This window comes from Quercus suber, unplaced genomic scaffold (assembly GCF_002906115.3).
Source record: "Quercus suber isolate HL8 unplaced genomic scaffold, Cork oak 2.0 scaffold_75, whole genome shotgun sequence".
NCBI classification, from domain to species: domain Eukaryota; kingdom Viridiplantae; phylum Streptophyta; class Magnoliopsida; order Fagales; family Fagaceae; genus Quercus; species Quercus suber.
The window spans coordinates 504056-518772 of NW_027069540.1; the positions used below are offsets into that span (position 1 = coordinate 504056).

Genomic DNA, 14717 nt, shown 5'->3' on the forward strand with positions numbered 1-14717 from the left:
GAACAGAGTTTTAAGGCAAAAATGGGGATATATCCTTTTCGGCGAAAAGTTTAAGCAAAATGCCCACTTTCTGAAACTATTTAGCGATATGCCTCTGTTTTGAAACTTAATTTTCTCAAAATCAAGTTTTAATGTAAAACCCAATTTTTAGAAAATCGAGTTATAGCCAAATCAAACTTAAAAAATAAAAAAAATAAAAAAATTGTGGAACTCGAGTTCCACTTGAAAATTTTCAAGGAACTCGAGTTCTACACTGAAACTCGATTTTAAGAAAATTGAGTTTCAAAATAGGGACATATCGCTAGATAGTTTCAAAAAGAGAGCATTTTGCTAAAAAATTTTGGCCGAAAGAGGTATATTCCCATTTTGGCCATAGTTTCAAAGTCAAAGTAAAACGGAAGAGAACTGAAATGGCAACAATAACACTACTAGCAGGCTTAAAAGAATCAACCCTTTTTTACTTTTGTTTACCCACAAGGTGGCAAAGTCAAGGTGGAAAATCTTTTTGAACGTATTCAGTTGTGCGCTCGGAATTTAGAAGAATGGAGTAGAAAGGACTTTAGAGAGATTACCAATCTTTTGCAGGAAAAGAAAAAAAATTACATAAGCTTGGAAAGGAACCCAAAACTGAGGCCGTTGTCCAACAAGAGGCTGAATTGAGAAGAGAAGTAAATTTGCTCTTGGTAAAAGAAGAAAAGATGTGGCATCAGAGATCCAGAATTAATTGGCTACAAAGTGGGGATCAAAATACAAAATTCTTCCACACTTATGCGTCAAGGCGAAAGAGGGGCAACTGGATTCAAGGAATTGAAGATAATGATGGTGTATGGCATGAAGATGTAGATAAAATTGAGGATGTGGCTGTACAATTTTTCACAAACCTTTTCACATCAACGAGACCGCAACTAGGTGAACAGTCTCTCAGAGGAGTACACAAACTCACCACTGATGACATGAACAGGGAACTTTCACGGGAGTTCATGACAGAGGAGGTTCATCTAGCTCTGAGACATATGGCTCCCCTAAAGGCCCCCAGGCCAGATGGTATGCCTGCACTCTTTTATCATTCATTTTGGCATATTATTGGGCCTAGAGCATTCGCATCAACTCTTGTATAAATGTGTAAAATACACATTTTGATCACTTTTACACATTTTGAACCAAAAAACACTCCACATCAGTCCTTTTAAAATCATGTAAACTTGTGAAAATTTATCAACGAGCTACAGTACCCGTGTAAATTTACATGGGCACTATAGCTCGTGTATTTAATTTTTTAATAATTTTTTCTCCCTCCTCTCTAACTGACTCTCATCTCCTACCTCTCTTCCCTAACATCCAGCGCGCTAGAATCAACTGAAAATGAACCCAAACAAACCCCACACACAAACACACTCACACACAAACAAACCCAAATGGCCAGAATCAATTGAAAATTAACCCAAACAAACCCACACACAAACACACCCACACAGAAACAAACCGAAACGGACAGAGATATCGGTGCTTATCGGAACGATCTGGGTCGTCGGAGCTTGTGGGTTGGCCGGTGAAGTGTGGAGCGTGGATCGGCCAGGGAAGAAAGGATCTGGATTGCCGGAGCTCGTGGGTCTTGCTTGATCGGAGCTCGTGGGTATGGGTCTTGCCTGATCGGAGCTAGGGAGATCGGTGCTTGTGGATTGGAGTTAGGAAGATCGGAGCTGTGGATCGGTGCTTGTGATCGGAGTTGTGGATCAGAGCCTAATCGGAGCTGTGGATAGGTGCAGCTGTGGATCGGAGCTTGTGATCGGAGCTGTGGATCGGATAGAGCTTGTGATCAGAGTGGGTATAGAGAGATAGACTGAGAGAGATAGACCGAGAGGGAGACCGAGAGAGAGAGATGGGTATAGAGAAATAGAATCAGAAAAAATGGAAAGAGAGAAAGAGACAGAGCGCGTATATAAAGGTTAGTTGAGAAATAATAAAATAATTGAAAAAATTGATTATTTAAATAAAAGAGAGGATAGAATAGATGAACTGATGTGGGTGTATTGTAAAAGTGAATGTGTAAAATAGAAAAAGTAGGTTTTTATGTGTAAAATAGACACAAATTTTACATGAGCTAATACGAATGCTCTAATGTTACTAATGCTATCCTCTCTTGTCTAAACTCATGTAAAATACCAGAAAGCGTAAACCATACTTTCATCACCTTAATTCCAAAAGTCTCAAGCCCTAAAAGAATGTCTGATTTTCGTCCCATTAATTTATGTAATGTTATATATAAAATCATGTCCAAAGTGATAGCCAATAGACTAAAACCCATTCTTTCTAAAATCATATCTGAAACTCAAAGTGCATTTGTTCCAGGCAGATTGATTACTGATAATGTTTTGGTGGCGTTTGAAACACTACATTACATGAAAACTAGATGTGAGGGTAGAAAGGGTTTTATGGCTATAAAACTTGACATAAGTAAAGCATACAATAGAGTTGAATGGGGATATCTTAGCCAAGTAATGAGGAAAATGGGTTTTGAGGAAAAATGGATCTCTTTGATTGTGCAGTGTATATCTTCTGTTTCATATTCTGTTCTTATTAATGGTGAACCTTGTGGTTCTATTCACCTAGAGAGAGGTTTGCGTCAAGACGACCCTCTCTCCCCATATTTGTTTCTTATTTGTGCAGAAGGTCTTTTAGCTAAATTGAAAGAAGCAAAGTTGGAAGGAAAAATCACAGGGGTGGCCATAAGTCGAGGAGGTCCCAAGATTACAAACCTTTGTTTTGCAGATGACAGCCTACTTCTTTGTCGGGCAAACATTGAGGAGTGCAGAAATATTCAACAAGTCCTGCAGGAATATGAAGAAGAGTCAGGGCAAAAATTGAACCAAGATAAGACTACTATCTGCTTTAGCAAAAATGTGGAGGAAGACACAAAAAATGCCATTTAGGCAAGTCTTAGCATTCTAGAGATAAAAGAGTTTGAAAAATATCTTGGCATGCCTTCTTTTGTGGGGAGGAATAAACGAGTTTCCTTCAGCAACATAAAGGAGAGGGTGTGGCGAGTGATACAAGGGTGGGGTGAAAAGCTACTGTCACAGGCTGGTAAGAAAATTTTAATCAAGGCAGTCGTACAAGCAATTCCCACGTATGTGATGAGCTGTTTCCAGTTACCCACCTCTCTTTGCAAAGAACTAGAGATCATGATAAGGAAGTTTTGGTGGGGTGGTGTTGATAGGAGGCACAAGATCCACTAGGTAAATTGGGAGAGACTTTGTAAACCCAAATTTGGAGGCAGTTTGGGATTTGGAAACGTTATAAAGTTTAATGAAGCTCTCCTAGCAAAACAATATTGGAGACTATTAAACAACAGCAGCTCTTTGGCTCACAAAGTATTCCAACACCGATTCTTTCCAGATGGGAATATTCTCAATCTAAATAACCGGGCTAAGGGGTCATATGCTTGGAATAGTATAAAGGGTGTTAAACATATAATAGAGATGGGCAGCAAGTGGCGGATTGGGAGAGGTAATAACGTGAAAATTTAGGGAGACCCATGGCTGCCAAATTCACACACACACAAGGTCTAACCCCCAATTAGTCTTTTACCTCATAATGTCAAAGTTGAAGAGCTCATTGATTGGGAGAACATAAGATGGAGAAATGATTTAATTGACCAAATTTTCTAGCATGAGAAAGCTACTCTTATTAAAAAAATCCCATTGAGTGAACGAAAACCACCTGACCGTTTGATTTGGGCTGAATCGAAGGATGGCAAATACACAATTCGTAGTGCCTATCGAATAGTACTTGCAAGGGAGGAAGCTAATCAACCAAGTAGCTCTTATATCAAAGAGAACACTATTTCGCTTAAGATATGGAAGCTGAACATCCCTTCAAAGATCAAGTACTTCCTATGGAGAGCACTAATTAACTCACTGCCCACTAAGATGAATTTAAAGAAACGGGGAGTACAAGTTTGGGAAGTTTGTGATAGATGTGGTGCAAACAAAGAGGACACAAACCATATCCTATGGTTTTGTCCTTCAACAAGAGTGGTGTGGGAAAGCAGCCCATTGTGGAGCTTGTTTAGCAATTCTCAGCATTAGAATTTTAAGGAGGTGACAAAGTTTATTCTCCAATTAGATCAACCAAAGTTGCAGGAGCTATTCGCAATCCTTGCTTGGTCTTTATGGTTTTGCTGAAACAAAATAAGAGTGAATGAGCTTGATAAAGTCCCTCATGATGTGGTTTCTTGGGCCAACAATTTTAGACTTGAATTTCAATCCATGATGGAAGGAACAAAAGCTGCTAGACCAAAGGAGAATTTGAAATGGGTACCACCCCCCAAGGCTGGTTCAAAGCTAATGTAGATGGAGCTATCTTCAAAGAGAATAATTCAACAGGCATAGGTGTGGTGGTGCATGACAGTCAAGGGTGGGTGCTGGTCGCTTTGTCGGAGAAAGTGGAAGGTGTGCAAGAGGTAGAGGTCATTGAGACATTGGCTATCCGGTGGGCCATCAGGTTTGCAATTGAAACTAGCTTTAATTGTGTTATAATTGAGAGTGATTCACTTGAGGTGGTTAAAGCTATCCAAGACACTGCTGACTCTACTTGTCATATTAGACACATCATTGAGGACGTGAAGCAGTTGGCAAAGGCTATGAAAAACTGTAATTTCCTTCACACAAAGAGGGAGGCAAACCAGGTTGCTCACACTCTGGCCCACAATGCTATTCATGTTGACACAGTGTTGGCTTGGCTTGAAGAGATCCCTCCTTATGTGTCTGATGTAATCCATTTGGATGCTGTGTAGTTGTTGTGTTTGTTTGTTGTTGTTCTGTTGTAATAGTTCTGATTCTCAAAAAAAAAAGAAAAAGTACAAGAACACAAGTTGGTGATCAATTTATATATTTGACCTCTTTTGATTTTAATTTTGGTTTGGTTGTTGTTGCTGTATTGATTACACTATACGAATAAATAATTTTTGAATTATTGTTGCTTTTTATTAAAAAAAAAAATTCAAACCTTCATTTATTGGGTTGTTGTTCACATATTAATTTGTAAATATTTTATGGTAAAATTTGTAGTAATTAAAGCATTTTTAATTTTTATTTGGACATATTTAAACTGAAAAAGTTATGGTTTTAAAAATGCAGTATGAAACTGAGATTTTTGAAAAAGCAGAATATTTGGCAAAAACTATTAAAAATGCTTTTTAAAAAAATTGAGTGTTTGGTTAACACTTCTCAAAATTGTGGTTTGAGGTGTAAATTACCAAAAAGAATAATATATTTATAAGGGAATTTTTTCATATAATAAAAAATAGACAAAATTTAGGTACAGTTTCTTACGTGTAGTATCTTAGGTTCCCCACTTAAATTTCAGCCACGTATATTTACTTAAACACTGAACAAACGACGTTACAACTGATAGCTCTTTCCGTTTTTTTCCCCTATATCAAGAGAATCAAAAACCCATTTAGAAGCAAGAAAATCCCATCACCTCAATCTGAGAAATCTTTGATCTCACAACTTACAAGAAGAAATTGACTTTTTGTAAAATTCACAACCCTTCAACAGTCCTAATCTCCCAAAAGAAACAAAAAAAATCAATCTTTCACAAACTTCACAATCCCATATCCCTTTCTGTGAAAATAAGAGAAAGAAAGAAAAATGCAACAATGGCGATGGGCAAGTTCAGGAGGCAATTCCACGCACCTCCACCACTGTCACAACCTACACCCCTTCTCCTCCTTCCCTAACTCCCTCACCGGCGAAGATTGTAATTTTCCACGCAAGTGAGATTGTTGTGATGAGAGACTTGATGTGGATCATCTTGACGGCGGAAGCGATGGGCATGGCCATGGCCATGGACTTGGTGACTCCGACTAGATCGCAGGCTGCGATGCAAAACATGAGTCAGACTGGTGGCCAGAGAGGAGAGTCAAGTTCCTTACTTTTTCATCCTCATCTTCTTCATGAGTCAGACTCTATATCCTCATCTTCTTCATCTACGCCTTCCCTTTCTTCTAGAACTAAGTCGAAACCCATCGGCCTCCATGACCCTTTAGTGAAATCGACTCCCTCTTGTCACAAATCAGATCCAACTCACTCCAGTTTTGTGAAATCAGTTATGGTCCATATGGTCTTTAGCATTGTTGATTTGAGTGGTGATGATGATAACGTTGATGAGGTTTTGGTGGATGTATTGGGTGGTGGGATGGTGGATTAGCTTGATTATAAGAGAGAGTGTGACAGACTGGTTTGACTTTGAAATGTGAGTGCAGGGGAAATGAGGATGGATGGAAGTGTTTTAAGTTAACGCTATTTGTTCAATGTTTAATTAAATACATGTGGCTGAAATTTAAGTGGAGATACTTAAAGTATTGCACCTAAGATACTGTACCTAAGTTTTACTCTTAAAAAATTACTGTTATAATAGGTTATGTCTTAGTTATTATGCTTCATTTTGCCCAAAAAAAAAAAAAATTATTATGGTTCCACCCTTATTATTATTTTTTGATAAAATTTTCTAATCTTTAATTTATAAAATTCTTAACATAAATGGAAATACTATACATCTTAATGTATATCTTTTAAGCATAGAGATTTGCTACGTCCATAACATTTTTACAACATTTTCACAACAAATTACAGATGATTAGTTGTTATTGGTTCAAATTTGAACCTAACACTAAGATTACATTTTTACCCTAACAATAACAACCAGTAACAACTTGCCACTTAGAATTTGTTGTAAAAATATTGTGGACATATCATTTCTCTTAAATATATCCATATATATATACACATGAGATTACAAGCTAATTAAAAATAATAAAAAGCTTTAAGTTGCTTGAGTGCTTCACAGATCACCCACAGTCACATGTAAAATTCAATACTCATCATTGATGCTTCAACTTAGAATAGAGAGATAATGAAAAAGGTAAAGATAGTTTTGATATAAAAGTCCAAAAATCCAACGATAATATGCGAAGTCACTATAGGAAATACTTGAGATTTTATTTATTTATAATAAATTTAGATTTAAAAAAAAAAAAAAAAGAAAATTATTATGGTTCCACCCTTATTATTATTTTTTAGATAAAATTTTCTAATCTTTAATTTATAAAATTCTTAACATATATGGAAATACTATACATCTTAATGTATATCTTTTAAGCATAGAGATTTGCTACGTCCATAACATTTTTACAATATTTTTACAACAAATCACAGATGATTAGTTGTTATTGGTTCAAATTTGAACCTAACACTAAGATTACATTTTTACCCTAACAATAACGACCAGTAACAACTTGCCACTTAGAATTTATTGTAAAAATATTGTGGACATATCATTTCTCTTAAATATATCCATATATATATACACATGAGATTACAAGCTAATTAAAAATAATAAAAAGCTTTAAGTTGCTTGAGTGCTTCACAGATCACCCACAGTCACATGTAAAATTCAATACTCATCATTGATGCTTCAACTTAGAATAGAGAGATAATGAAAAAGGTAAAGATAGTTTTGATATAAAAGTCCAAAAATCCAACGATAATATGCGAAGTCACTATAGGAAATACTTGAGATTTTATTTATTTATAATAAATTTAGATTTTATTTTGAAAGTAATTGTGAAGTTGATGTTTGTGTCTATTTAACCCTTCCCTTCTCTTAGTTTTACTTACACCATCAATCACTCGCATTATTCTTACGACTCTTCGATATCAATGGGGAGGTGCAGCGACAGTTTGAAGGCATGGGTATCTGATCAGTTGATTTCGCTGCTGGGATATTCACAGCCCACGTTGGTTCAATACGTTATTGCACTGGCTAAGCAAGCGACGTCAACTGGTGATTTGGTGAACAAGCTTTCAGTGGAATGTGGATCATTGGCTTCATCAACTGACACCCTTCATGGGTTTGCTGAAGAAATCTTCACTAGGGTACCCCGAAAAGCCGCGGCGAAGAATGACAGTAGTGTAACCCTTTATCAGAAACGAGAGAAGGAGGCTGCAATGTTGGCAAGAAAGCAGAAGACTTATGCAGTTTTAGATGCTGGTGACGGTGAAGAAGATAATGTTGTTGTTCATCATAGAAAACGTTTCAGGAAGAAGATTGAAAGTGATGATGATGGTTCAGAGTCAGAAGAGGAGAGACTAGTGCGTGACCAAAGAGAGAGGGAGCAACTAGAGAGAGAGGGAGCAACTAGAGCAAAATATAAGAAACCGGGATTTGTTAGGGACACGAGAGTTATTAATGGAGCCTATTGATGCTTTGAAGCAAGATGACATTATAGCTTTAAGAAGAGTTTCAAGGCAAGAGTACTTGAAGAAAAGGGAGAAAAACAAAGTAGAGGAATTAAGAGATGATATCGAAGATGAGGAATATCTATTTGATGGGGTGAAGCTTACTGAAGCTGAATATGGTGAGTTAAGGCACAAGAAGGAATTGTATGAGATCGTGAAGAAGAAGAAGAAGAAGCAAGCAGTGGAGGTTGATGATACAAGTGAGTACAAAATTCCTGAAGCCTATGATCAAGAAGGAAGTGTTAATCAGGAAAAGAGATTTGATGTTTCTTTGAAACTTTGCAGAGACCAAGAAGGTGTTGGGGATAAAATGAACCCTTTTGCAGAACAAGAGGCTTGGGAGGATTATCAAATTGGAAAGGCAATGCTGAAATATGGTTCAAAGAATAAAAAGCAAATATCTGATGATGACTATCAGTTTGTGTTTGAGGATCAGATTGATTTTATCAAAACTTCAGTTGTGGATGGTTACAATACTGACAATGAGGAGGTGTCCAAGTTGCTTGAGAAGAAGGCAAAATCAGCTTTGGAGAGGCTTCAAGAGGAGAGAAAATCTTTACCTATCTATTCATATCGCGATGAACTGCTTCAAGCCATTCAAGATTATCAAGTTGTTGTTATTGTTGGTGAAACTGGTTCTGGGAAGACTACACAGATACCCCAATATCTGGATACACAAAGCGCGGAAAGATTGGATGCACACAGCCACGACGAGTTGCTGCTATGAGTGTTGCTGCTCGAGTTTCTCATGAAATGGGTGTCAAACTTGGCCATGAGGTAGGTTATTCTATCCGTTTTGAAGATTGCACTTCAGAAAAGACTGTTCTGAAATATATGACAGATGGGATGTTGTTGCGAGAGTTTCTGGCTGAACCAGATTTGGAAAGCTATAGTGTGTTAATGGTGGATGAGGCCCATGAAAGAACTCTCTCAACTGATATTCTATTTGGATTGGTGAAGGATGTTGCTCGATCCCGCCCTGATCTTAAGTTACTAATCTCAAGTGCAACACTTGATGCAGAGAAATTTAGTGATTTTTTTTATTCTGCTCCAATCTTTAGCTTTCCAGGGAGGCGCTATCCTATTGAAATAAACCACACGAAAGCTCCGGAAGCTGATTACTTGGATGCAGCTATATTTACTGTTCTTCATATTCATGTGAAGGAAGAACCTGGAGATATATTGGTTTTCTTGACTGGTCAAGAAGAGATTGAAACAGTAGAAGAAAATTTAAAGCACAGGACAAAGGCACTAGGGACAAAGATTGCTGAACTGATTATCTGCCCAATATATGCAAACCTACCAATTGAGCTCCAATCAAAAATATTTGAACCCACTCCTGAAGGAGCAAGGAAAGTTGTTCTTGCTACAAATATAGCTGAAACCTCCTTGACTATTGATGGGATCAAGTATGTAATTGATCCAGGCTTTTGTAAAATGAAATCTTATAATCCAAGGACTGGAATGGAGTCATTGCTAGTTGCTCCAATATCAAAAGCATCAGCTAATCAGAGGAAAGGTCGAGCAGGAAGAACAGGTCCTGGAAAATGCTTCCGGTTATATACTGTCTGCAGTTATAATGATTTGGAAGATAATACTACACTAGAAATCAAAAGGACTAACCTTGCAAATGTTGTCCTTATTCTTAAGAGCCTTGGGATCCATGACTTGCTGAAGTTTGATTTTATGGACTCGCCTACACCTGAAGCATTAATGGAAGCCTTGGAACTACTCTTTTCTTTGAATGCTTTGAACGAAAGAGGCGAGCTAACTATGTTAGGTAGACGGATGGCAGAGTTCCCTCTTGATCCCATGCTATCCAAAGCAATAGTTGCTTCTGATAAATACAAGTGCTCAGATGAAATGATTTCCATTGCTGCTATGCTTTCGGTTGGTAATTCCATCTTTTATCGGCCAAAGGACAAACAAGTCCATGCTGACAATGCACGAATGAATTTTCATTCTGGAAATGTGGGGGATCACATTGCATTGCTAAATGTCTACAATTCATGGAAGGAGACAGGTTACTTGGCACAATGGTGCTATGAAAATTATGTACAAATTAGGAGTATGAAACCTGCTAGGGACATACGTGATCAACTTGAGGGGCTCTTGGAAAGGGTTGGAATTGAACTAAACTCTAATGCCAATGATTTAGAGTCTATAAAAAAGGCTATAACATCAGGTTTTTTTCCACACTCTGCAAGGCTACAAACAAATGGGTCTTACCGGACAGTCAAACCTCCACAGGCTGTTCACATGCACCCAAGCTCAGGGCTAGCACAAGTACTTCCAAGATGTGTTCTATACCATGAATTGGTGCTCACAACCAAGGCATATATGAGACAGGTAACAGAACTAAAGTGGGAGTGGTTGGTGGAAATAGCCCCGTACTGGTACCAGCTTAAGGATGCTGAAGATTTGGGTACAAAGACAAAGTCTCGTGGAGAAATGAAGCGATTGTAGGACTGAAAACTGGTCACAAGTTTCAGGAAAGCAGATTGGCATGCAATAACTTGGTGGTTTTCCTTGCATATTTTGTTTGATTGGATGATGCTTCTTTTTTGGATTTTTTAGATTTGTGCGATTTTGCTTAATGTTTTTGTTTCCATTAGTACAAGACCTGTATACCATAGGAGCAGATTGTTTGTTTCTTATATTCCTTTAAGCTTTTTACCTATCAAAGACCAAAAAAAAAAAATTCCCGTCTTCAAATACCATAACGTCAGGGTGTCTATGTGGTGTATGTACTATGCTTGTTTATTCTTGATTGGATTAAATGCTGAAATGATATTAGGAAATAGATTTCAATCATCATCATGTTAGGTCATTGAATTGTTGGCTATTTTATAAGCAATTGTTAAATTAGAATGTGATTTTCAATGATGTGCCAGAAATCAATTTTAGTTGAATGATTATGCAAAAACATTTTTGTTGAATTACAAAAATAACCTGGACTCTAAGAATTAAATAAAATACGAATTTATATAATTTACTAATAAGACCTAAAATAAAATATATGTGACTTCAAAATTTAAATAAAACTGGAACTAAATAAATATTTCTTTACCTTTCCTTAATCAGTTGCTTTCACTATTTTTGATTGTGCAGCTCCTGATTTTTCAAATTTGGTTCATCAGCCACGCAAGCCCTTTAATTGGCTGCTTGTATAATCTTTTTTTGGTGGTATGAATGAGATATTGGTTTTTTATTTTTTATTTTTAAGTGTGAGAATTAATGAATGTGTATATAGATGTTAGAATAATTGAAAGGTTTGCAAGTATAGCTAATTGTTATTAAGAAAAGCAATAGATTGCTTGGAATTTAACCATAAACATAGGCCAGTGGATGCTACAACTAATGCTGCACATGCAGAAGATGTGTTGCTTTTTCTATTATTACCTTTGAAGTCCATTTTCCTGGATTGCAGGAATTGGCATTTGATTTAGTGACCCTTTAAGCTCTGTTTGTTGGGTCTTTTCAAAGGAAGCTTCAGCTTTTAAAAAGCGGAAGCTGCCTGCATCTTTTTTCTTTTTTTTTTTTAAATCAAAGATTATTTATTTCACCAAATTTGTGGAGTGGCTTTTGAGAAATGCTGCTCAAACCAGCTTAGCTTGTCATAGTTTTAAAACTTGCAGCCCTTAATTGGGTGATTAAGCCTTTTGTTATGATCTGTAAATAGTGCAGCTCATTTATGTTATAGGCAGTTCCAAACAAAGGCCCCTACATACTTGTTTTATAATTAATTGTAAACTTTACCTAGACTGTGGATTGAATGGTTGAACTTGGATCCATTGTTATACATGATAAGGGTTTGCTTATATATAGAAAGTTGGATTACGATGTCAATGATTCTTGATGTTAACATTTCTTGGTCTTCTATGTGTCTTGGTTCTTTCTGTCATGTTGCTTGCACTTTTTTGGATTCTGCAGATCCTGATTTTGAAAATGTGGTTCATAAGCCACGCAAGCCTTTTAATTGGCTGGTTGTGTAATCACTTTTGGTGGTGTTGGAGATTCAACTAGTTGAGCTGAATATTTTTTTATGTTGAATTTGTATATATGGATATGGAAGCTCATTTACACTACTAGAAGTTTTAGAGAGAGGCATTTGGATACTTTTTTTTTATGGGATTTACTGTAAAGTTCTCCTAGACAGTGGAATGCATGGTTAAACATGATTTAAATCTGCTTATATATAGGAAATTGGAATGCTTTACCATGACTCTTGTGTTCATTTATGTCTATAGCTGTTTTAGATGCATCTTTGCTCTTTCTGTGATGTTGCTTGCACTATTTTGATTGTGCATTTCCTTGGAAAAGCCATAGATAGCTTGGGATTTAATTGCAAATGTAGGCTAGTAAAAACACAGCTAAATGCTAATGCTGCACAAGCTGGCAATGTGTTTCTCATTTTCTATTATTCCTGTTGGATTCATAACAAGAGGGATGAAAAAAACCTCTAGGAGTTTGGAGTGCTTTGAGTTAGCACCAAGCAAGATAAAACAAACTTCTAGGTGTTAGCACATAGGGTTGGCTGGAGTCAGCACCTAACCATTGGAAATTTCAAGAGATAGTTTATTCATCATTCAAAGTGTAATCTATAAGACTGTCTTCATATATAGGAGTGTGTTATTGTGCTTATATAGACTCTTAAGACTAAGCCTAATTCTAACTGAAATAGGAACACCCGAATTTTAATTTATTTGGGATATCCCAATTATTGAATTACAAAATAACCTTGACTCTGGGAATTAAATATATTTCGAATTTATATAATTTACTAATAATACCTAAAATAAAATACATTTGACTTCAAAATTTGAATATAACTGGAACTAAATAACTATTTCTTTACTTTCCCTTAATCAGTTGCTTGCACTATTTTTGATTGTGCAGCTCCATGATTTTTCAAATTTTGGTTCATCAGCCACGCAAGCCCTTTAATTGGCTGTTTGTACAATCTTTTTTTTTTTGGTGGTTCTGGAGCTTTGACTAGTTGAGCTGAATAATTTTTACGTTGGAATTTGTTTATAGGGAAGCTCATGTACACTACTGGCAGTTTTAGAGGGAGGCATTTGAATACTTGTTTTGGAACTAATAATAAATTTTACTTAACTGTGGAATGCATGGTTAAAATTGGATCCAAATGTATACATGATTTAATTCTGCTTATATATAGGAAGTTGGATGACTTTACAAGGACTCTTTTATGTTGATTTAAGCCTATAGATGGTTTGGAGGAGCCCTTGTTCTTTCTGTAATGTTGCACTATTTTGATTCTTCAGCTCCTGATTTTCGAGGAGATGCTGGCTGTGTAGAGAAAGTGGCGAAATCAGGATTAGTTGTCTTTGCTCATAATATTGAAACGGTTGAAGTGCTTCAGAGTTCTGTGCATGATTACCGTGCTAATTTCAAGCAGTCTTCAGATGTTTTAGTGATGGCCAAGGACTATGTTCCTGCTGGAACACTTGCCAAAACTTCAATAATGTTAGAAACACCCGAGCAAGTTGTCAGAAATATGGAGAAGGTGAGACCAGCAGGTGTGGATGTGATGACATTTGGTCAATATATGAGACCGTCAAAGCGCCATATGCCAGTGTCTGAATACATTACACCTTAGGCTTTTGAGAAGTATCAAACTCTTGGCATGGAAATGGTATGCTTCAATATTTATATTTTGATTATGGCACATTAATTGGTTCTATTCTTACATGCATGGCTTGTATGATCAAATTTATTGTAGTTTGGGCAGATAGTCTGTCTTGGGCTATGTATGTGTGTGTATTCTATGTTCATTCGTTGCATGCTAGTGAGTATGGTTGGTAGTGCTACAGCATTTGCTCCCTCTCTCAGCCCCCTTCCTTCAACATGATGGTAATAATAGTACTTTATTAGGATCTTTTATATCTTTCCAATTTCTACTTTCTCAATATTCACTTAGAATTACCTGATTGTAGTACCCTTTAATTGTGATGGCGTGTTCTCCTCTTTTACTTTACTGAGCTTACTTGGGAAGTCATTCTATATGTAAAATATATGATTTATACTTCCTCCTATGGAGGAGAGTGCCTTTAGTGACCAATCCTTTTCTCTTCCTAATTTTTTGATTTTTATTTATGCTTTAGGGTACTAGTATAATAATGTAGCAGATTGAACATTATCGGATTATCAATTTGGTTTTATGCTAGGGAGGTCTACCATAGAAGTATTTTTTTCTTACTTAGATGTCTAATGGAGAAATATAAAGAAGATGTATGACAGAGAGCCTAGAGAGGTTATTTGGTGGATTTTACTAAGGAAATGAGTTCCTCTAATATATTGTGGTGATTAAGGATATGTAATGAAGGAATTGTAACTTGTGTGAGAACAAGTGAAGGTATCTTACATCTTTGCTCACTCAAAACAATACTG

The 14717-nt window shown here is 36.5% G+C and overlaps 2 protein-coding genes across 2 annotated transcripts; both read left to right on the plus strand.

The window, feature by feature from the left end:
* Positions 1–4312: 4312 nt before the first annotated feature.
* LOC112039753 (uncharacterized) lies at positions 4313–4795 on the plus strand. Its single transcript, XM_024072659.2, has one exon. It carries the CDS (start codon positions 4313–4315, stop codon positions 4793–4795), a length of 483 nt encoding a protein of 160 aa, XP_023928427.2.
* Positions 4796–7724: 2929 nt separating this feature from the next.
* LOC112039752 (pre-mRNA-splicing factor ATP-dependent RNA helicase DEAH1-like) lies at positions 7725–10769 on the plus strand. Its single transcript, XM_065773475.1, is given in 3 exon segments — positions 7725–8192; positions 8194–8968; positions 8971–10769. Coding segments are annotated over 3 exon segments (3042 nt in total).
* Positions 10770–14717: the final 3948 nt, after the last annotated feature.

What these genes read in the sequence shown, in the direction of transcription:
- LOC112039753 (XM_024072659.2), top strand. Translation starts at nt 4,313, where the DNA reads ATGGGTACCACCCCCCAAGGCTGGTTCAAAGCTAATGTAGATGGAGCT.